Here is a 24,539-nt window from a genome sequence, read left to right as displayed (position 1 = left end):
TTGGGAGTGTAGGACTATTTACGCTCCAAATTACAATGCCACAGTGAATTTGGAACGGTCAAATACAACAATGGCTAAGGGAAAAACTTGGTGTGGAAAGCCAAGGCAGGTGGTGACAAGCTATTTTCCTTTCTAACGTAATTGTATTGCTCCATGTTCGTGCTAAATTAAATTAAAATTTGCGATTTTGTGTAGATATCTATTGTAATTTATGGTGGAGCACTAGAGCTGGAATATCTTGTTTTAAATTACCGTCCAAAAAGGAGAAGTAGCACATTTGGATATGGTTCTATTCAGTCATGTTTCCCGACTTTGTGCTCCGTTTAACAAATTCGTACATCTACGGATTTGTTGTGAGGGTAGTTTATAGTTCTGATTAACCGAATCAACAATTTTTCAGTGGGACCATATTTCAAATCCTTGGGATTCAAAAGAACTTACCTTTTTTGCATTTCTTCTGGATAGTCCTGATTGGTACACATTCTGGCTCGCCCTTTTTCAGTGTAAGTGTCCGTGAGCGCATGTTTGACTTGAAATCGCATTCCGTCCATGGGCTTTTAACGTATCTGCAATCGGAGGCTGCAATAGAAAAGGGATCATTTTAGTTTACGCTCTCTGAACTCGTCCTTTCAACCGAATGAACACAATATCAATATCCAAGCAAGTTCGTAATTATGCATGATAGTCAACTAAATTTACTGTTAGTATCGTCTATCTAATAATAATACGTATTGTTAGCAGAGTTAGTCTATTGTTGATTAGCCTTATTCACTGCATGATTGCACAGCACCCACGCACCAATGGAGCTTGCTTCATACCCGAGCTAGGATATTATTGATTGTATTATATGAATGCCATTGTAATGATTGGCCTTTGTATTTGGTATCTAACTATTAACCTGGCATATTACTATTCATACAATTGCATGAGGAGGACTGCATTATGCATTATGAATCTAATTAGAGTTTTCATTAATAACGAATTTGCCAGTCAGTTCTGCAGGGAGTTAGAAAGTTCCTCATATTTCGCCTGCCGCTCTCACTTACGTCGCCTGTCCCATTCGTATCCGTGGTATCATGAAATGAAGCTCGTTACGTTTTATCCGAATGATGATGTTTTATTAATGTTGAAATGAAAACAATTAAAAGTTTAATTAATGTGTCTCTTGGGGTCTGGACCTGGGCTCGGTATTCTCTGTAATAAAGTCCTCGCCGCTACTACAACGTGGCAGTTTGTAATGAATATAAATGCGGACACCAGCTAGGAAAATATTAAAGCCGACTCTGGGTATTCGAAGTTATTTAATCCTTCGCTTTAAGGTACATATGAGTCCGGTTTAATGTGGAGATAGACGATATCCGTGTCACAGTTTCATATATTACTTCATTTTGTTGATGTGGAGATATTTGTTATTTTAATGGCCGGGAAGGTGAAAAACTAGTTAATGGTATAACATTATTTCACGGATTAAGTTACCTTAGGGCGTTATATTGGAAAGTGTTATTTTTAAATCAAAATACCGTGAAAGTGAAAAAGGATAAAGTATCCCATATACTCAAGGGCAAAATGAACAGGCTGTGATTTGCAGTGATCACTGAGTTCCCATCTGCATCTACGAGTATTCGTGATTTCGAGATGTCTTTCAACGCACTACATAGCTTGCTTATTGGAGCCTTCGAATCCTGATGCGGATGCTCTTCTCGTTCATTATATAAGAGATAAAATTCTCCATTGAGGAACAGCGTGGTCGAAACCGGCTGCAGGCATTTTGCTCTATTTTTGTTTAATTCAAAGGCAAGGGTTTGAATAATTGTTCGAAACCCATAGGATTGCACCTACGCTAGTTTCAGCTAATACGCCCCACCCGCGATCTACTGAAAGTGGAGTGAGTGCGGTCCGTCATCTACAGGTGGTGTGTAATATGAGTTCACTTTATATGGTGAAGACGACATACATGTCTTGGAGTACAATGTATTCTCGCGGAAGACAGAACATTGCATTCAAGCTATCCAGAATTGTGTCTTATATTAGTGCTTATACTGTACTTCTAGAATGAACTTAAGGGGAGTTTTGAGCTAAGTTTCTAAAATATGCTATTATTAACTTTATTTGAACAGATGTCGGAATGGGATATATTTTGAGGCTTAGATTTTGCATGGTTGGTTGGATAGGTTTTGAGAACGAGACTTGTTTTACATTTTGGGGAACACATTTTGAGTCCTCAGTCCCCTGTGTTTCACCCGCGTTCTTTCATTTGATATCCAACATGACTATATTTTGTGAAAAACATTTAAACCTCCCCTTCGCATATATGGGGAGTCCCCCTTTAATCCCAACGCAATTTTCCGAGTAAATTGAGTCTAACAGACAGACAGACGATCGTGTCTTATTGAAACAGTAGGAAAGATTCTCAAAGGCCTTATCCTTATCATTACTTATCATACTAGGTTGTCCAATAAGTTTTCGGTTCAATAAGAGAGGATGTTGCTGCTAGCTCAATTGGTTGTTGTTGTTACGTTGGTACACTCTTTATATGAACGTATGTGAAGTTTCATTCCAATCTGTCAATTCATTCTTTGTTTACAAGTCATTTAGTATCGTCTGGCCCCAGTATTTTTTTACACTGGAAAAAAATCAAGTATCGTGCAATGATTGATTTTTTTATTTTTGGGAGATTTAAAAGTAAATTTATGAACGGATGTTGAAAGTGTATGAGGACTTTTCGCCATCGATTAGTACAGTAGAAAGTTGGGTTGCTGAATTGAAGTGTAGTCGTACAAGCCTTGAAAACGATCCAACGATCCAACCGTAGAAAAAATCTAGGATTTCGTATTGGAAAATTGTCAAGTGACCGAAAGGAATTTAGTAGAAGCACTAGGCATCTCATTGGGCAGTGTAAGCAATATTTTGACTGAAGTATTGAGTTTCAGAAAGCTGTGTGCACAATGGGTGCCGCATTCGCTAGCGGAACAAAACCACATTCGAATGCGACTTTCTCAGCAATATTTAGAGCGTTTTCGAAAGGATAAAGTGGATTATTTGGGTCGATTTATCACTATGGATGAGACTTGGGTCTATCACCATGATCCTGAATCAAAACAAGGGGTAAGGAAGGGAATGAACTTGGTTCTTCGGCTCCGAAACGAGTTCATGTCTAGAAATCGGCCAGCAAGGTGTTAGCATCAGTGTTTTGGGATGCCAAAGGAATTTTGTGTGTGGATTGGTGTAAAACAATTAATTTTGAAATTCTAAGATTGTAACCTTTTAGACCAGCTGAAGGAAAAAATTCGTGAAAAAAGACTAGCTTTGTAGAAGAAAAAAATTCCTTTTCATCAGGATAATGCACCGTGTCACAAGAGCATTTCGGCAATGGCTAAAATTCATGAATTCAAGTTCGAATTGTTAGAGCATCCACCGTATTCACTAGATTTGGTCCCTAGCGACTTCCATCTGTTTCCAGACCTAAAAAATTCATGCGTGGAAAGCGTCCTAAAAAATTTAACCGTGGAAAGCGTTTTTCATCAAATCATAACAGCTATGGAAGCGTATTTTTCAGCACTTTCAGATTCTCGCTTCAGGGATGGAATTCATAAGTTGGAATTTCGTTGGAACAAGTGTATTGATATTCACGGAGACTATACTGAATAATAACAAGTCGGAATACCGGAAGCTCGCGCTTCGGATATAAAGGTTTTGTGTTCATCTTATGTAAGAAATTTCAACGCATATTTTGCTATCCGTATTTAGCTACAAATCCAACATAATCCTTCATATTTTTCCAAAGTACGAGACATACGTACATATTACAGCCATAGATATTACGCTCACCCTAAACAAACTGCCTATTTCCGAATACTGTACACATATATGCACGTATATAAATTGATCGTACCCATATTTCCGATTTACTTCTTATATCTATTTGAATTAGGCACTACCCGCAAAGTTCATTAGCACGCATATATTATATACCTACATGCACACATGTCTGGTTGACAAATAACTAAAAAACTAAAACAAAATAATTCTCTGCGACCCAATTCATAAGAACTCATTTCGTTGTGGTATTGACGAATTGATATGTGATGATGACGTCATGCAGGTTGTAGAGTGCACGAAACTCACAAAAAATTGTAAAGTTTCACCCCCTATAACTTTGTTAATAATAGTTGGATTTTCTTCAAATTGGACCAAACTGTGCATTATGTTCTTCATTAGACACATGCCAAATTTTATACTTCTGGGATGAACATAAGGGGGGTGCCGGGTAAATTTCTAAAATGTGGAAATATACTATTATTAACTTTATTTGTGCAGATATCGGAACCGGATATATTTTGAGGCCTAGATTCCGTAGAGATGCACCACTGTGATTTTTTTCAGATTTTTCGGTTGGATAGGTTCTGAGAACGAGACCTGTTACACTTTTTGTGGGTCATATTTTGAACCCTCACTCCCCTATCTTTCATCTAATATCAAATATTGAACCAGATTCTCCAGTACTAATTGAGACCTTTCATTTGATACCCTACATGGCTACATTCTGTGAAAAAAAAATTTGCACCCTCCATTCACATGTACGGGGAGCGCCCCCTTAAACTTAACACAAGATGGCGCCACTTACTGCATGTAAAGGGAACACCAGATTACATACTCTCACCAATTTTCGTGACAATCGGTCTAGCCGTTTCCGAATAAATCGGCTGTGACAGAATGACAGACAGGCAGACAGACAGACAGACAGACAGGTGGACAGACGGACAGACAGACACCGTCTCGATTCTAATAAGGTTTTGTTTCACACAAAACCTTAAAAAGTGTATTTCAAACCATGAAATTGTGTTTTTCTTATCGAACCGCAAAACTTATGGAACAACCTGGTAAGGATGGACTATCAGAGTGACAATTTGGATTTCGACAAGTCCACTGAACGGTCGATTCTTTAGACGTTGTTTAGAAGCTCGAGATGCGATGTCGTCTAATAACTGCTGTGTCGTGGTGACGTCGGACGTCAGAAATGAGTTCAATTCAGCCAGCTGGGGGTGGATGAAAAACTCACGGGCTTAACCGTTTGCCCCTAATTTTTTCATACGATACGGATAAGGGATCCAAAAAGTGCGCTGTCATCGCAAGAGTACCAAGGCTTAGTGTGGGGTTTTCTCTTGTGGAACGTGATGTATAATGGGGTCCTTGTCCTTCCGGTGCCAAATGAGCCCACGATAATCGGTTTTGCAGATGATCTAGCCGGGGTTATCGTCGCGAAACAACCTAAAGACGTTAAACTGTACGCTACTGAAACCATTAGCGCCATAAAAGCCGAAGGAACTTGATTACCAATCGTAGCAAGAGGAATACTGTTAATATTCGTGTTGGTGCCCCATCATCACTTCGAAGATGGTTATTAAATAAATGACGGTGACGAATCACACTAAAATCAATGTCAAAAGACACCTGGACTATACCGTTGAGAAAGCGGCAGATACTAGCGTATCATTAGCGCAGATGATGTCTAACATTGGAGGTTTGAGATACAGTCGCAAATTACTTGAAACAATTATACGCGGCACCAGTTTGGGAGGAAGCACTAGCGTGTGAGAGTAATCGCAGGAGGGTGAACATGACTTACCGATTAGTGGCACAATGCGTGGCGGGTGTGCAGTGCCTTCAGACCAATATCAGGCGGGGCAGCGTGTGTTATTGCGGGAATGATCCCGATGGACATTCTGGCAAATGGGTAGAATGAATCCATCTGAAAAGGATACTGAATACCGAAAGGTGACAAGACGAGGGTTGCTGGAAAAGTGGCAGCAACGGTGGGATGACTCGCAGAAGAGTCGCTGGACCCACACAATTCCTGTCAGGGCATGGTGGTTACAGGAAGTATCTGCACCAATTTAGGTTGGATGATGTTCCCTTTAGTCCTACCCCCTGATGGACAGACGGGCAGACGAACATTGAATTGATTTTAAGAAGGTTTTGTTTCACACCAAATCTTAAAAAGGGAGGTTACCACTGCCGATAATAAAAAAGAACTGCGTAGATTTTTGTAGGACAGTTTGGTTACGTGGTTTATGAGGTGTTCCGCGCCATAGGCTGGATTCCGCGATCAGTGCGAGAAGTGGCCGCGCTGAATTTTTTTTAGTCAAAGTTTTTACTCAAAGTGGTGTGCTATGGTCGTACGAGATTCAATTTCAATGTCGTTTTTATGTTTTCCTTTTTGCCCGAAAGCCTGCTTAACTACTGCGATCCTCATTATTTTCTGTCAGTAAAAGTATTATCTTTGTTGTTGGGAAAACAAGCCTTATTATTTAGTTAAAACCCATCAACGAAAGACTGTGTGCGGATCCAATATTGATGAGGCTTTATAAGTTATGACTAGCCAACGTGTGTCTTTATTGAAGAAAAAAAATTGTACGATTCGTTACTTCTTAATGATGTTAAAATATTGCTTGGTGATTTTAACGCCCAAATTGAAAATAAAGATAAACATCGAGAATGAACGAGATTACACAGCCTTCACCATTCCAAGAATGATAATGGACAACACTTCGTGAACTTCGTCTCTAAGAGGCCATTGTAGTAAGCTCTATATGCTTCCCTTAAAAACGAATACACAAAAGAACCTGGGAATCTGGAGAAGGCTGAATTGGTAACTAGATCGACCATGTCTTATTTCGAAGAAATGAGATTTTAGCATCGTCTTACATATCTTCACTGTACAAAAATAAAGTCAGCCCCATTAAGAGCATCAGCAGAGTGAACCAGTGGCACTGGTTTTTGTTTAACTCTTGGTTTGACAAGGAGTGCCAAGAAATAATAAATTCCTTTTCATTATTGCCAGGCAATCTGATGCTTACAGGTAATATATACAACTAAGAAAGATCAGCGTAAGGTTTATGGCCTAAGAAGAGTTATCACTCTTCACGTTCAAGGATTTGGCGATGCGGGAATACCCAAAATGGTATTAAAAGAGAAAATGGCTCCAGACCTGCCGGGAAGTCGAGAAAACGACTAGAGACTAGACTCAGTTGACGGTGACAGCGCTTCATTAATAGCTACAAGGAAGTAGCAGATGGACCAACTTTTCCAAACAGCCTAGCAAAGAGACGAGAAAGCGAGTGACGGCGAGTATTTCGGTGTAGAAACTCCTAGTTGTTGACGTGCCTAAACTGTCAAAATTCCCCTGCTTTTGCGGAATTTGTATGTGACGCTCATTTTGTACATCTCCAATTCCATTAGTAATTGTAATATATGATAATAAGTTTATAGTGTCCGCGGTGCAGTATTCCATTCGCCTTTTCCGGGGACAATTTGACTTAATAATGCATTCAATAATGTGTAATAGTTCATTTATTCTCACATTTTTTACCCCTTTAACTTTCCCAATTATCCCTCTTTATTTCACAATTCCCATCCCGTTCTGCATTTGAATACAATACTTGATATTCCATCTAATTAATTTTTCTAATTCTCATAAACTTGCCCATATTGTACATCCTTGGGTGCAGGCAGGCGATTCATCGTGGCTGAGAGGAATGACCTGCTGCACATTACAACATAGCAGTGTAAGTTGTTGTTGACGCTGAGCTGGGATGGACTTTTGTTTCAGAATCGAGGGATTCCTAAGTCCGCCATCCCGCCTTAATGACAGACTGGACCAGTTTGAAAGCAATCTGCTTTCTTGGTTCTAGGGCACGGAACCGTCATCTTTGGGCAAGCAGCCAATTTGCAAAATATATGACTTGCGGTTTTGTCCAGGGCAGAGGAAACTCATCAGACACTGCCTCACCTCTGCCTTGGGAGCAGCATGACCGAAGTGGTTACAAGTTGGTATTTGCGCCCTTATATTAATTCAAAATGTCCTGGACGCATCTGGTCAGTAGATCAAGAGGTTCTTTGAAGACAATCACTTACGAAATACTAACTTCCAAAGCCAAACATAAGAAACGCGTAACCCTTGTAGTATACTATCGAGCATAGGACAGGAAACTCTACGCCGGAGTAGCTATCTTCGACTGATTCCAGTAACCGGAACTTAGGAAATGTTGGGTCCCACGTTGAGCGCCATTTTTAATGAGTAATCTGGATTGTCGATAGTGAAAAGACCATCCTGAGTTGCGGGAGACGACCAAGAACGGAGAGCTATCCCGAAAATTTGAAAAGCACGTGTCGACGGACCTTTAATATTTGTGCGCGGACCGTCGCGGTCTTTTGACTATTAGCCATTACAGACTATTCTACTTTCCGTTTGACTTTCAGTCAAATTATGGGGGACTCTTTTACCGAGTTTATTGATTTTTTCCATTGTCTCCAGTCACACTTAATGCTTCTGTCAATTACTATTGAGTTTAAGTTGAATCTTCCTCCAATTAGTCCTATAATTCGTCATTGTATGTTTGTGGTTTACCAAAGCGCTCATTGACCTTCATATTAAAATCACCACTTTTGAATTTTCGCAACCTCATATGTTTGTATTGCAGGAGCGTACCAGCTAACGATGACGTTCAGCAACAACCGCCCCTCCTCCCCATTTTCTACAAAGGGCAGCTGGTTTGCATTTAAAATTCGTTGTGTAGAAAGTCCTTAATGGTAGTCATCATTATATCAGAGGACATATGCCTTACCATTCAAAACCGACATATACCTAATACCTTTAGTTGGCGCATACAACCTAAAATCGGCCATGATGAGGTAGAGGACTGACGCAATTAACTTGCGCCAGAAGTATTTCAAGGTGGTGGAGATGCTTTGGTCAGACAGCGATAAGCATATATAGAAAGTGGTCATCGATTTCCTGGTCGAAATGGACAGTGCTTATGGAACCTTCAAGATTAGCTTTAGTCCCGAGAATATATTTTAGTGTTAAATGGTCTTAAATAAATTATTTTACGATTTACTTTTTCTACAGTCATATTGTGTCAGGATTGCTGAGTGGTTAGAGCACAAGGCTGTTGTACGGAAGGGCGTGGTTCAAATCTCCCTGGTGACAGTGGGATTTGTATCGTGATTTGACGTCGGACACTAGTCGACTCAGCTGTGAATGAGTACCTGAGTCAAATCAAAGTAATAATCTCGGGCGAGCGCAATGCTAAGCACGACCTTGAATGAAGTGCTCTAACACACTTCAAGGCCCTGGTCCAATATGGATTGTTGCGCTAACGATTATTATTATTATAAATCCATATTAGATTGGTAACAGGCGAAATCTTCTCAAATTCATGGAACCAATTACAAAAAGCATTCTTTATTTCCTTACTTCCACATTAGCCATGCAACTGTTTTTCATATTATTGTATGTTCCTTAAGTCACGATTTAAAAAAATCAACACAAGGTTAAATCCTCAGAACCCCGGGAATGTTGCGTTAAAATGAAAACGCAAAGTCTGAGGTGTATATCCTTATTTAAAATTTAGCTTTTTCATCATTCCTTCGTCACGAAGTTTGTGTGAATTTGACGGTCTAGATTAGAAATGGTCAGAAAACGTGTCAGATAATAAAGGTAAGATAAAAATGGCTATGAAACTCAAAGGCAGTTTCTAGCTAAGGGATGTTGTCTGTATGTGTTGGGCAGAGTAGCAAGATAGCGTAAATATAGAAATAAAATCTCTTTAATCTGATGGGATTTGCGAAACCCGAAAGGATGGAGGTATCCCTGCTTGCCAACTAATGTTTTATTTATTGAAAAATAGAAAGTTATGGTCATGGTTCCGTCCTGCTTTTTGGGTCTAGGAGTATATGAACACTATACGAGATAGGAGCTCTTTAGGATGAGCATCATAGTAGCCTTTGAAGTTGGCTGATGACGCTTGAGGGTAGTTTACAATTTTTTGCCAGAAGAAGAGCAAATGAGCTTGAGTAAAATTGGAAGAAGTTCTTTGTTCAATGACCCCTTGGCTTTTCTCCTATACAGTGGCAAAAGTTACAGGGAAAGTTCGAGTAGTTGTTTAGTTATAGTTAGTACGTATAGACGAGAAGAACAATTCTATAGGCAGAAGTTATTCCGAGTGGATCTCCATGCTGGAATTTCGAATGAACAAGAAAAATATAGTTTAGAGAAATATTAGGCGAAGATAGCTATACGCTTTCTTACCAAGGTAGAGGCAAATCGTCAGGTACTGCCTCACCTCTGTCCTGGGAGCAGCGTGACCAAAGCGGCTTGCAGATGTTAAATGCTCCTTTATATAATTCTCAAAATGTGACTTGACTGTGAATTAGATTGTGTGTAAGAAACCATAAGGCCATCTTCGCCTAATATTTTTAAAGAGGGGTGCTAAGATCTAAACGAGGGGTCCGTAGATCAAAATAACCGTCTCCGAGAAAAATGCGTGTGACGGACAGACAGACAGACATATAGACAGACAGACAGGCAGACAGACAGACAGTAAACCGATTTTAATAAGGTTTTATGTTTACACAAAACCTTAAAAAGAGGGAGTAAGTTGCTCCCCATTCGGTCTGGTCCGACATCAAGTGGATGCGGCGTTAGGACCCCTCAATTCTTAAGCAAAATAGTTTAGAGAAGTTTAAATATTGCTTATTATTCGAAGTATAGAAGAGGATCTTCCCTGCATTATAGAGACGGCATAAACTAGACTGCAGGATTACAGTATGAGAGAATGTGGTCAGGTTGCACTTGCCGTGATTATTACCTTGATTTGGTTGAGGTATTCATTCACAGCTGAGTTGACTTGTATTCCACATTCAGTCGTACAAATCCCACTGCCACTAGCGAGATTACAAGCGCGACCTGCCCTTACGACAGCCTAGTGTTCTAATCACTGAGCAATTAGGACATTTGTATACATTATTCAAAAAGTACAATCCCTAGTAATATCCAAAATCACTAGGGACTGTAAAGCCGTATGTGTGCCGGGGATACTTCCCTATTTTATCATAATTTCCAAAACAGGCAACTTGTGCCAACATTTTACGGAATATCAAATCTGTCTCGAAATTGACAAACCTGAGAGAAAACGTTAGTCGAATCAGGGATTATTAACGGACTGTTACACCATGCTGTTCCCAAGCCCAGGTAAAAGAGGAGGGTTTCAGGCAACGTATTTAGCATAATCCTCAAAAAAAGAATCAGTGATTGGGAAAAGTGAGAGACTTTATTTCGCCATACTGCATCCTACATGACCACACCCTTTCGTGAAGGGGCTCTAACACAATTGACGTTGTCCTCAAGGTTGGGTGTTCGGGAGGATGGGCCGTCCACCAAAAAATCAAAGATGATGTACAGAAACAGGATTAACAGCCTCGAACAGGATTGATACCGCGGAAATGACCGGGCAAACGAATAAATGACTACGCCCTTGACTTTTAGAGTGTTAGATCACTAAATAAACCTGGAGCATATGATCAGGGTTCTAGCAGTCCAGAAAACGAATTGAAATGGTTGCGCGATAACCAATATGACGTTCCACACAATCTTCAAAACTGGGAATTTTAACAGTGAAACGAGATTTTGGAGTTTCTTTCATCGTGGGTAGGGACTTCATAACAAATGTTATCGACTTCAAACTCATACACGAAAGATTGTGCGCGCTTCGCATGATAACAAAGCTTTTTAATATGTATAGGGCTTGTCAATATACACGCCCCAACTGAAGAAAAAGATGACAAAGTCAAAGAGCAATTTTACGATGGTATTGCAAAACTATGACTCTTTGCCTCCGAGATTTCAATGCCAAGGTTGGGAGGGAAGAGACACATCGAGGAACGATGCTGGGCACAGTTTGCATGACATATCATATGACAATGGTCAACGCCTCATTGGCTTTGCAAATAGTGAAAATTTAATTATAAAATCCACATGATTCCCACACAAGCGCGTCCACGAAAGGACAGGGGGTCCGAAGATGGCATTACCTTCAACCAGATAGATTACGTTCCTATAACAAAAAGAAATGTCATCCAGCATCCTCGACGTAAGATCATCCGTCCACAACATGGTCCACGGAATAGAAACTAATCAACTTAGAAGATTTGACATTCGATTACCAAAAAGTTATTTAATAGTTGGATAATACAAGGAAAAACTAGAAGAATGATTAGGTTCCATTCTCCGGAATCTCACGGGAAAGTTATGGGTGACACCTGGCAACATAAAAACATTATCAAAACAACAGCGGAAGAAATGGTTGGACATGAATCCTGGTCCTGGTCCTGGTCCCGGCATGAAAGAATTGAAACCTCTTTTGCTAAGGTATCCGAGATTTCATTTCCTTCTATTCTACAGCGACCAGGTACCAATTGAAGTTCCACCGTATTGCATCAAGAAATAGAGTTCAAACCGCCTGTGTATTCCTGAACGATTTTCAAGGTGATCGAAGGACTATTCAATGCCCTCAGTGCAGTCCGGCTATCGCTGCAAATTGCGATGCGTCTGCCCTTCAACCGTTCGTCAATCATCCAGGTATATATATATATATATACTCGTATACTTCAGCTTGAAAAACCGTTGTATATTGTCCCAATGGAAAAGCATTCTTTTCGTTTTTATTCGATGTGTAGGGCTCATGGCACCAGTAATGCCCAGAAACACAGTTCTCTGTAGTGCGGCTAATTCACATTGAACACTTTTCTGTCTCATCTTAACTCGCCGCACTAAAGATGCATAAGCGAATATCGGCCTAATGATAGCAACATATATCTACTTTACCATATGAAGTCTGTGCCCCCTGGTGAGAGCTTGTTTCATCTTTACCTGTATATGTTTGTTCCAAAGAAGCGTTTTCTCTACCATAACTCCCAGATATTTCACTTTTCGCAGAGTTGAAGGGTTGTCCCCCTCATCTCTGGGACGCAAAGTTCATCCGGTTTTCGCCTTTTTGTAATTAATACCAGCGTAGTTTTATTTGGATTCAGTGAAACTCCGTTCCAGCTGTCAATCAAATCGACGATACGTGCTATATTTCAACACATCATTCCGAGATCTTGATCAACAACTAGCATAGCCACCTCATCAGTATAAGCCTGAGAGTGCATAGCATACTCTGCAGAAGTGGCAACAACATACCTGCCTGGGGCAGCTTTTTGTTCCTTTTGTTGACAGGTAGCAATTGACATCTCCTTCAGCATACAGCATTAGCATAGCATAGAACCACTTAATTAGAGTATCATCGACACGATTCGCTCTGGGGGATCACAAAATTTTTGAAATGTTGCACAATCAAACGCCTTTTCAATGCCCATCGTGTACTCAGCAGGTCTACAGGACTCCCCTCGTTGGTAAGCATGCTTCTTTTCATTTAGTGGGTGCGACTTCACGGTCTTCTCACGAATGTGACGCTCAAGCAGTCTCTCCAAACCTTTCAGGAAAAATGATGTTAAGCTGTTTGAAGTTCTTTGACCTTCTGTCAAGAGGTGAGAGCACGTAGCCCAAAGCATGACATGCTGAAAAAAAATATTTCTTAGCAGCCGTTCTAAATGTTCTATGCCCTCCTCTAGCACTGCTGGATAGATGTCATCCATGCCAGGTGCTTTTAAGTGTTGAAAGGACAGCATGGAAACTATCACTTTTTCTTTGGTGACAACAGCCCTCGCTGTATTACAACAGGGTTGTACTGATTCCAGTCTGGAGTTCGTGAAGTTACCATCTGGTTTTCTAAGAGAGTCCAACTTGCCTAACCCATCCCTTTTAAGGAATCTGCATTGGTTTGAAGTCTCTCTTTCGCCTCACAGTTTCTCACAGTACTCTCCAAAGGAGTTTCGTTTCGAACACTTAAGCAGCCTCTTTTATTCACGCAGTGAGTTCTGCCAGTTTAACCAGTCTTCATCCTTATTACTTTTACAGGAACGGTTTAGAAATCGTTTGGTTGATTTCATGAATTTTTGGAGTTCGCGGTACCGCTAAGGAACGGTTTTATCGCTTTTGCATCCGGAAATAGGACAAGCCCTTTTTATAGCACTCTAAAAGTGTCAAATGCAGAGTTCCCAATTTATTTTCCATCAGCAAAGCAGTCCTTAGTAGCCTAGAGAGTTGCACTTTATTGCCAAGAACTTTGTTTAATCCTGTGTTTCCTGGGATTCATCTTTGTGTTACATGCCTGCAATAGTCAAACTGAATTCTAGATATCGGTGAGCTGACAGTTAGACTGTATGATCAACTCTAATACCTTTGGAGTGCAAATTGCGAGTCAATCACCCTACTTTTGTAGTCATGAGACCAGCTAAGTTGTGAAACTAAATAGCTTCTCTCCTCTGGAATTACATTTGCTACTGCAGAAAAATATTTTGAGCTTTCACATCACAACCTATTAAGAGTTCGAGACGACTTGATGGCTCTTGCAAGCAAAAAGGAGGAGGTTTTGGCATGCGCAGGTTAATCTGACCGACGTTTTTTCACATACACTCGGTATTATGTGTAATGGAGAACAGGTAAAGCATATGCCATGGTCGGCGTGTGACCAGGTCTCTCCTCATACCATACTGTCAGGAACACGATCCCTTGATGTTTAATTTCTCAGAGAAATGTCGTATTTGGAGTAGCAGCAGTACCCATGTTGTCATCCATAAAAGGTGTCATATCATCCCGTAGAGCACTCTTGTCTTTTCCATTGGTTTGCGTAGATTCTATCACGCAAATTGGCATCAAGCCAGTTTCGTTCACGTTTCTGGCTTCTCCTTTTCCGCTTGCCCCGTAAATGGTGTAGGAGAAGTTACTGAAAGGTAGCATTGACACTGTACTCCCTTCGCCAATGGGAGCCCCCATATGTAAGTTCCGTCAATGTATGCACTATCCACCGCGGGCAGCTCCATTGTGGGAAAGCACACCGAAGATGTTGCAATTTGATTCATTTTGCATGACTCGAAGATCAACATTGTTCTTCCTCTGATTCTCTACAGTTTCCTAAAATAATTGAATTTCAATCTATCCAGGAAGATGTGAAGCACCATATGGTGACTGTGCTTGAGCACCTTCACACTCTTTTGGTTCAGTTCGAATACCAAGCTAAAACCCTCCACGTTGGTAGATTGGGCCTTTTTTGGCTCATAAACTTTACCCTACAGTGTCCCGAATCCATGGCCGGGTTCTGATCACCCAGAATGCGGATTATGTCACCTACCTACTTCGGTCGACCAAGAACAACAACGTGCTGTGCACTCCAAATGGCGGAGCCCATTGTGACAACCTCGACAACCTTCGAGTCCGCATTCCTATGGGAAGGACCAGCTTCATTGAAATCTCTCTCATTGATTTGATCACCCCCCCATAACTACTATATTTTAAGTTTTTGAACATCCTTAATGTAGTAGTCAACTACTGCAGGTTCTCCTACCACGACAAGGTGGTGTTCGAGGGGAGCAACCCCTCATGCGCTAGGATGGTGAAATCAGGACTCTGTTCACGTTTATTGACCAACTGTGTCTTTTTGAAGTAATAAGTAACGAAATCCAATTCCGTAAACACGATGCATACTCTATCAAAGTGGAATTGGCGCATACCTAGGAAAATGAACACGATATTCATTCGGAAAGGAAATGGTTGGGAAAACAGGAGTTCGTCCTTCCTCAATTTACTTTTGAATACTGATCCCGCTATCGATAGGACTGACTAAATCCTTTGACAAATCATTGATGGAACAAGTAGAAACAGACCCTTGTCCTGCGTAAGGACACCGTGTGGAAGAGATTCCATTGTCTGTTTCAAATATCCTTGAAACCCATTGTATGAAAACAAATCAAGATTTTCCAAACTCATCTACGAAGCGAATACTCCGGCTGTTAGTAAGGCGATGATGCTTCTGGTTAGTTGTTAGCTTTCCATTTCCAAAGTCTACTCACTCTTCACTATCTACCCTTTGTACTTACGGCCATCTTCGCTATGTGATTTTCTAGTATTGTGTTTGTTCGAGTGTTTGTTGTGCGTTTGATGTTGCTCTTGAGTTTGTTTCTGCTCCTGTGGTGTCTGTTGCTTCTTTTCCTTGCTAGATTCCGTTTTACCTTCATTTTCTTTTTTCTCGAGCCGTTCAGGCTCGTGTGCAGTTGGCATTTTTGTTGTCGAAATATGATTTTTATTTTTCTTATTTTTTCCTCGCTTACCCGATCCAGATCCGTTCCCGTTGTTCTTCGCTCCACGCTCGTTCCGAATCAACACTTCACGGTCATCCTCCTGCCATATTTCACCGCCATCATTGATACCGGCATTACCACCGCCTCCATTTGTCGGTTGTGTCTGAGCTGCCAGTGGTAGGGCTTGCGGCGGTTCTTGTACCTCTGTTGTGCCATGTGTTTTTGTCGGCAGTAATGAAAGCGATGCTACTGCTAAAATCGATATTAGGATGAGATTCATTCTGGAAATGAGAACAGAAGAAAGAAATATTAGCAAAGTTTTCAAAAGAGACCACTTCACAAACAGTAGGGGGAGAGGATATCTCATTGTAAAGGTATGTGATGATTTCAGAGGTAGGGTTACGCTTGGATAATAGGGAAACGAGTTCGTGTTTGGATTCTTCTGTAGATCTTTCAGTATTGAAATCTAACAAGCTTAATTCGCCTTTTCTCATTTTTCATGCAGTAAGTAGCACTGTACGGCATAAGGATTACAGGAGTATTCTTCGAGGACATTCAGATGATTTTCACTCTTTATTGAAAAAAGCATCAATTTGATTTGCAATATGCAGTGACAAAGAGTTCAACTACAGTAGCCTGATGGAAAAACGAAGCGATGACACGGCGTGTTACTTTTGGCTCTACTTTCGTTCAAATAGCTTGATAGCTGCGATAAGCGTCATCCAATCAAAGAGTAAAAACTCTCATTTCTGTCCCCTTCACATGAAAATATTGACTATCAAGCAAAAGCGTCATATCCACTTTGCGCCGCTACAAACATTTTTATTGCGAGTGCATTAACTTCAATTAATCCCAGCTAAATTCCCGGGGGAAAAGCAGAGAGAGTTAAGAAAATTACGCCAAGTCCTTTCAAGAACTATAAAACCTCCCGAAGCGTGGCATCGCTTTGCATACTATTTCCATAGAATATGCAACATGCTTCGCCCATTCACCCGCATGCATCCGAAAAGCTTGTGATGCTGGGTCGTCGCTCTCCGCACCTTCGCCAACCTGGCTGAAAAAAAGGATGCCTTTGCACAATTTCCATACCATTCAATTGCAGCACATAGAAAGCAATAAAACTCGAGGACTATGAATAATACATGGCGGTAATTCCATGCAAAACCATCTCATTACCACCGAACTGGTGCGCTTCCATTGACTGCAAGTTGGATTGAAGTGGCGAAAACCGAGGGAAAGAGATCTGTCTTCATTTCTCCGACCAGATGGCATCCACCACGATGATGGCGACAAATTTGCGAGCTTTTTCGTTATGGAAAAATATCGAAGATTATGCTTAATATTTGCACGTTTGCCGGTTTTTATGGTGTTCGGGTTCCATAAAACTATGATGAAAATAATTTGCGTCTGGGTCGAGGTGATGTAGTGGAAAAAGATGGGGTGGAAAGTGGAATGGTAAAATGTTTTTCAGGAAATTTTAAATTTTAAATGAGCGAACTTTAAGAGTTTCGGTAACAGATGCATAAATTGCAGGGAGTCGTCTATCATTATATATTGGAAAAGGGCTACCAAATGTTGAAGTTCTGATCCTGAATAATGAACGGGTTTAATGGAGCTTGACTAACAGGGTACCGCGCGGTATTCGCATGTTATTTCTACCCAAATGAACTGATTCCACTTCTAAACTACTTACCTTGTTCACACTTGGTGGATGGTTTCCTGTTGTGCAACCCATTGCCTTTTGCTATGTTATACCCGCGTCAAGAAATGTAATTTTTACTACTTCAAAAATGTTTATTTTTGTACTCGGTAAGACAATTTTGCCCTCAGGGATCGTCACCGATATTTAAGGGATCACTCACGAATCGGGGAGTGACGTCCCCAAGGTGCCCAAGTAGTTGTTTTGGCCCACCAGCTAGCAGTATACCTGAGTCCTAGGTAGTAGCCCTGAGAAAGCCTCTCGGTGAAGAGCGAACCGTGAATGACCAGTACACATCGGGACACACTGGGAGTCCCTGAGCCGTTGACAGCTCTCTGCCGACGCCGATGGGGTGCTGTGAGCCTAGCTCTGCCAAGGTGATAAGCGAGACGTGTATCAGGAGCCAGCCCCTTAGTAATCCTGGTCGGGAAGTGTCTATTAGACCGGTGTTAGTAGACGCCTTACGAGCGAGCCTTATAAAGTACTACGACTGACGGTGTAGTGACGGCAACTCCAATACTATGTAATGCCCCTGTTCCAGAAAAAAAAAACCCATTAAGAATCCCTAGTCCTGAGCACATGGATTCGGACATGAACCCAGTGGAAGTACAGTCGACCGTCCTAGCTAGAACGGAAGAGGGAAGGCTCTTAAGGAAATGCGTGATAGTGGTGAAGCGAATGCGGTCGGCCACGCTCCTCCAGAAGAATGTCCGTAAAGGTGTCAAAAACGGGCTGATGAAACAGGAGGAATTACTGCACTGCATCTCCGTGTATAGGCGAACGTGGATAGAAACGGAAGACAGCGGAAAGCGGAACGTCCCGCTGAGAATACTGCAAGAGCCAAACGGATTGCAGATAGCCCTATGCAAAGCAAACTGGGGAGAAAGCGGAGAGAGGAAAACATACCCAAAGGAGACTTTATCCAAGTAGTTTCTAGGGCCCAAAAAAGAAGAAAAGAAGGATGAAAGGAAAGTACTCCTTACGCGGCCAGAGACCCATCTGTCCAAAGACAAGGGGGCTACAAACTAAAAACTAGTAACACAAAATACGAGCAAGCGAAGAAGAACTAGACCGTCGGCTCTGCTCATTAAGCCGACGGAAAGCCAGCGATGTACGGAAGTCCTCAGTGAAATTCGCTACACGATGAAACCCGATTACAATGGAGCAGAGGTGTCTTCCATACGGAAAACGAAGGGTGACGGAGTCTTCTAGAACTAGGTCCGAAGATATAAAGGATATAAAGCGTAAATAGGCATCACTTCTGTAAATGCTCGAGGCAAAAACTCGGTCTGATTGAAATTCCCGAGCAATATACGAGGGCGGGAAAATCAAAATTGGACGTGTAGGAATGCGAATAACCCCCACCAAGCTCTACAGGTGTCTGAACTTTGGACACACGTCAGCAACTTGCAAGGGTCCCGACAGAAGGACAGCATGTTGCAGATGCGGCCAAATAGGTCAACTAGCGAGGACCTGCAATGAAAATGAAAATTGCGGTTTTCGTAAGGATCGAGGCGCGTCTGGTGAAAGCGCTGCACACACTGCAGTTTCGTGGAAGGCGGAACCAGAAAGGGCTAGGACGCGACTAGCATCATCCCCATCCTACAAATTAACATACACTGGAGTACAACCGTTCACCAGTTGCTAGCACAGTTCGCTGCGGAAGTGAAGCCTGAGCTAGCAATATCGGAACCCGGCTTCATGACATCTTGACTTATCGGGTGCCGCTGCCATCTGGGTTCGGGATGGCGTTCCATTTTGTGTTCTTGCCCAAGGCTGAGGGAATGGCTTTGTCTAGGTTCGTTGTTTAGGGATAACGTTTTTTAGCGTTTACTTGACGATGAATGAGACGATACTAGACTTTCGGCGCCGGGTTGATACTCTGGAGGACGCCGTTTCGGGCGCGGAGGGGCGAATCCTGGCAGGCGGTGACTTTAATGCTAGGGCTTTTGAATAAGGCATGTCTCAGCAGGACTCCAGAGGGAAACGGAACCTACACACGACGGCGCGAACCGGACTCGTAGTTTTAGACACCGGATCCATGCCACACTTCCGACGTCCAGGCTGCGAGGCAATGTCGGTGAACAGGTAACGAGTTCCAGAAAATTTCTCGGAAAGCGACCACCAGTACATCGCGTGAGGGTTGACGCTACTTGCCGGCATGCACCAACTCGGCACTATTCTTACGTGTGGAATGTTTTTCTATTCGTTCGCGTTGGCACTGTTAAGGGGAACAAGTGGTTCCCAAAATATCGGTATTTGCAAGACCAATAAATAACATAAATAGCGAATAGAAAAAAGAAAATTTTAATTATTTCGAAGAGAAAGTTAGTTCCACGTGCCAAGTTATTTCTTGGGGATATTGAGGGATTATCTGAAAGACCGCTTCCTGCTTTATGAGGCGCTAGATGGACATTGGAGGATGGCGATCACGTCGAGAGTGGCATAGGGATCGATTCTGGAGCCGGAGCTCTGAAACGCTTCCTATGATAGTCTGCTAAGACCTGACATGTCAGAAGAGGCCCGCCTGGTCGGTTATACAGACGACGTTGTGGATTGATGACTTCTCATGGTTTCAGCCTCGCGCTGGAAAAGCCAAAGTAGTCATTTTAACCAGAAAGAGAATTCAGACTCTCCTTCCCATATCGATGGGCGAGTTGACTACAGAGTCAAAACCAGCTGTTAAATACTTTGTTTCAATGCTTGACTAGAAGATGAGCTTCTTCGATCAAATCCAAGCAGCAGCGGTCAGGGCTGCAGCTGGAGTCTTGGCCATTAGTCGGTTAATAGCGAATGTTGGCAGACGTTTCCTTATGGGAGGAGCGCAGTCGGTTCGGCTGTATGGCGCGAAGGTATGGGCTGATGCATTTGATAAGTACTCAAGTATAGAGATGGGGAGCTTGGCGAGTGGCGTCTGCTTGTCACACTGCCTCAGAACCGATCGTGATGGTAATCGCAGGAGTGATCCCTGTCGCCCTCCTTGCTAAGGAACGTAAACGAAGATTTAACAGAGATGGTTGCCCGTGAAGAACGTCAACGCACACTTACCAAGTGGCAACTCTCTTGGCAGAATGCGCCAAGAGGCAGATGGACTCCGCGGCTCATCGGCAATGTAGATCCGTGGCTAAACTCCAACTTTTAAGTGGGCATGAATGTTTTCAGTCTTAAATGCACAAGATTGGGAAGGCACGATCTCCTGATTGTGTCTTCTGCAATGGAGTGGCGGTTCACACCGAACACACCTTTTTCGCATGTGAAAGGTGAGATGGCTTTCACCAGGCTTTATGGAGACACAGGGGAGGCAGCATTGCCAGATTGATGCTGAGGAGCGCTAGCAAATGGGGTCGTGGTGCGCATTACGTTCAGATCTTTTTTTGTGAAAAAGTTTGAGCTCGAACGTTTTTGGAAGAAATTCCTTCACTTTAAGGCTCCCGAAGCAGAGAGAGCGGGGGGCTAACCCGAATTGATGTGTCAAACGGTTCCAGGCTAGTTCTCTGATGACAGAGAGGTGTTTAGTTGGTAGTCCGATGGCGTATTGCTGCGGTAGTGTTGAATTACCGACTCTGTGCGTAAACGAATTCATTTACTCAACTCCCGAAAAAAAACAAGGCAATTTCGCAAGGAATTTGGATGACATTCTGTTATTTGAGAAAAAGCTGCTGCTGAAAGGTGTCGGTTGTTGGTAACTTACGACACGCATGGATACTTAGACACATACATGTTTTATCGCTGGTTTTAATGCTTCAAAATATATCATTTCAACATAAACGAGAAGGGCAAACGAAGGACACAGCGTCAATTTGCTTAATTAGTGCCGGCTGATGTGGTATCTTTTGTGTAAACTGCGGGAATAGCTTCATACTCTGATTGTTCTGCACACCGCAGTGTTTGAGCTCTTTTTCTATGTACTCCACCAGCCCACTGCTAGAGTAGCTTTTCGTATCCTCCTCCGTGGACATTTTCGAATGCTTATCTCCAGCGCTCGTGTAGTATGTGAAGTTGTCCCACCCACCCCAACCCAGTAACTGTTTCTACTTTTCTTTCTCTAATGTACCTTTATGATCGTGTCGAGTCATAGGTCTCGGAAAAATGTTAGGGCCGTCATTTCATTCGACGCGGTAAGATGATCCCCCGTCCCCGTCCATCCCACAACGAAGATGGCGAGCGTCTGGTCCATTTTGCGAACACTAACGACCTTGTAATTATGAATACATGGTTCATTAAACGATTGTCTCATTTTCTCACATTTTATAGTGGGACACTTTTTTCCCCGTCATGACTGTAAACCCGTTACTTATGAGACCATCGCACCTCAAAATCAACCGTTGATTGCCGTCCTGCAAATCAAGCCACCGATGAAACAGCGTGAGGAATGCACTGGCCCGTCGCGTATTCAATGGTGGGGATTTTGGAAGAAGAAAGAAGAAATGATTTCACTTACACGATTACTAACTATTGCGAATGTGGAAGAATCGTGGAAACAGATTAAAATCACGATCCACAAAGCGGCCTCTGCAACCGTCGGGGTCACCAAGCCAGGTAAGCTGTAAATTAACTGAGATACTTGGCTTTGGAATGACGATGTTCAAATGAAGGTCCGTGAAAAGAAATGCCTCTACCACAAGTTTCTCGACAATGAAGCCCTGGCCAATTAGCTGATTTACAAGAATGCGGACTAGGAAGTGTAGGAAGGCTGTCACCCGAGTGGTCTATTGCAAAGATCTATACGATAAACTGGACACTCGGAATGGTGAGAGAGATCAGTATCGACTTGTCAAGCCGACACCAATGCACACAGGATATCGAATACTTCGGTTATGTTAATGATAAGAACGCTACTTTGCTTACCGACCGACGAGCCACGACGGACAAATGGCATGAATATTTCGTACAAATTCCATCGGAAGCATTATTTCATCCTCCTTTTCCACAATCATTCCCGACATTTGGGGCAATTTCATCTATCAGCATCGCTGAAGTCGAGAAAGCAAGAAAAAGAATGAAATTAGGGAAAGCAACAGGATTTCACGACATCGCATCTGAGCTCTGGAAAGCGAAGAGCTGGGACCCAACACTGTGGCTCAGTGATTTTTTCAATCGGGTTATTAAGGAAAGGAAAACGCCATCTGACTGGAAGGAAAGTACCACTGTTCCAATATAGAAAAAGAAAGGTAGTCCAGCAGAATGTTCAAATTATCATCCGATCCGGTTGCTGTCCAATACCATGAAGATTTGTGAATGCATCTTGAAAACCGTATTCGCGACATCGTACAAATAACCGTCAATCATTTTGCAAGAACTGCGGAACTACTTACGTTATACACGCTAGGCGCGCACTCACGAAAAAACACTGTGAGAAGCATCGTCTTCTCTATATTCCATTTCTGAATCTGGAGAAAGCGTTTGACTATGTGCCACATGAACTCATCTGGTATGCTCTACGACAACACCTAGTGCCAGAAGAACTCGTGCGCGGGGTTCAGTTACTCTACCGCAATCCAAAAAGTAAAGTTCGAAATATGGCGGGTACATCAAAAGTGCTTCATGTCTCTGTCGGTGTTCATCAAGCAAGCACCTTCTCACCTCTCTTCTGTATTCTTGTTATAGACATTGTCATACGGGACACCCAACGTCCAGAACCTTATACACTGTCTCTAAGAGGTTAGATATTGTCTTCTATTTATAGTTAAGTCTAAAATTGATAGACCAGTAGCTTACTCCAAACTACAACTAAAGCTAGCTTTGTAGTGATGAAGGGAGTAAGTTGCTCCCGAAATATATATATACATAATAAAATAAAATTGTAGTTTTGAGTAAGCTACTGGTCTATCAATCTTATACACTGCTTTATGCAAATGATGTTTTTTTGGCGTCTCATAACCAAAATGAACTCGAGCAACGTGTCCAAAACTGGAATGATCGCCTCACGATCTCAGATTGAATCTGAATTTTTGACGACCGATCCCCATGAAACACGGCACTATCACTGTCAATGGAAGTGATCTGCTCACAACTGAGCAATCTAAATAAGTCGGGACAATGCTAAACAAGTCGGGAAACTGGAAGCTGGACGCTTCAGGTACGAAAGGTTTTGTGTATTTCTTAGTCCGTAGCACGTAATATATCCATATATTATGTGAGAGTATCCACTTTCGGGTGATATTGACATTCATAGTCTTCAATTTTCAAAGAAGCAACAAATTTGAGGTATTATAACTTTGTTAGTAATAGTGCGATTTCCACCAAAGTTGGTAAGATCATGCTCCATATTATAGCCTATATCACTGCAAAATTTCATGGTACTAGGATGAACTTGAGGGGGGTTTCTAACCAATTACAAAAAATTGTAGTAATATACTATTATTAACTTTATTTAAACAGATATCGGCATTGAAGGTATTTCGGAGCCCAGGCACCCTATATTGGCAGCCTCCTGATTTTTTTCAGATTTTTCGGTTTGGTAGTTTCTGAGAATGGCCCCCTTAAAGAAGTGACCACTTTCAACCCCCCGCGCTCCCCACCCTTCCAAAGAATGTCAAAACTAAGATCGGCCTTGAAAAGTACTAATCGAGACCTTTAATTTGATACCCCACATGACTATATTTGATGAAAAGAAATTTTACACCCCCCTTTTGCATGTATGGGGACCTCCCTTAAATTCGACGTAAAAGGATGTAATTCACTGTATGCGTGAGCGTTCACAGTTCCCACCTTTCTACCAAATTTGGTGTCAATCGCTATAACCGTCTCCTAGAAAAATGCATGTGACGGACAGACAGACAGACAGACAGACAGACGGACAGACAGACAGACAGACAGTAAA

At 42.0% G+C, this 24,539-nt stretch overlaps 1 protein-coding gene across 3 annotated transcripts in view; it reads right to left on the bottom strand.

Annotated features, from left to right (window-relative positions):
• The window catches only part of LOC119648266, a 327,059-nt gene that overhangs the window by 40,639 nt on the left and 261,881 nt on the right, over positions 1 to 24,539 (bottom strand). The window contains exons 6-7 of one of the 3 annotated variants that reach the window (XM_038049919.1): positions 15,817 to 16,298; positions 443 to 579 (exon numbers count right to left, since the gene is read on the bottom strand). In XM_038049919.1, coding sequence (XP_037905847.1) covers positions 443 to 579; positions 15,817 to 16,297 — 618 coding nt within the window. In that variant the 5' untranslated portion in view covers position 16,298. Of the gene's footprint in view, positions 1 to 441; positions 580 to 15,816; positions 16,299 to 24,539 lie in introns of all 3 variants that reach the window. The other 2 variants (XM_038049920.1, XM_038049918.1) reach the window with 2 other exon arrangements.

The sequence above is a fragment of the Hermetia illucens genome, chromosome 2 (genome assembly GCF_905115235.1).
Source record: "Hermetia illucens chromosome 2, iHerIll2.2.curated.20191125, whole genome shotgun sequence".
Classification (NCBI taxonomy): Eukaryota; Metazoa; Arthropoda; class Insecta; order Diptera; family Stratiomyidae; genus Hermetia; species Hermetia illucens.
Note: the sequence above shows the minus strand (reverse complement) of the source record. Positions and strands in the feature narration are given on the sequence as shown.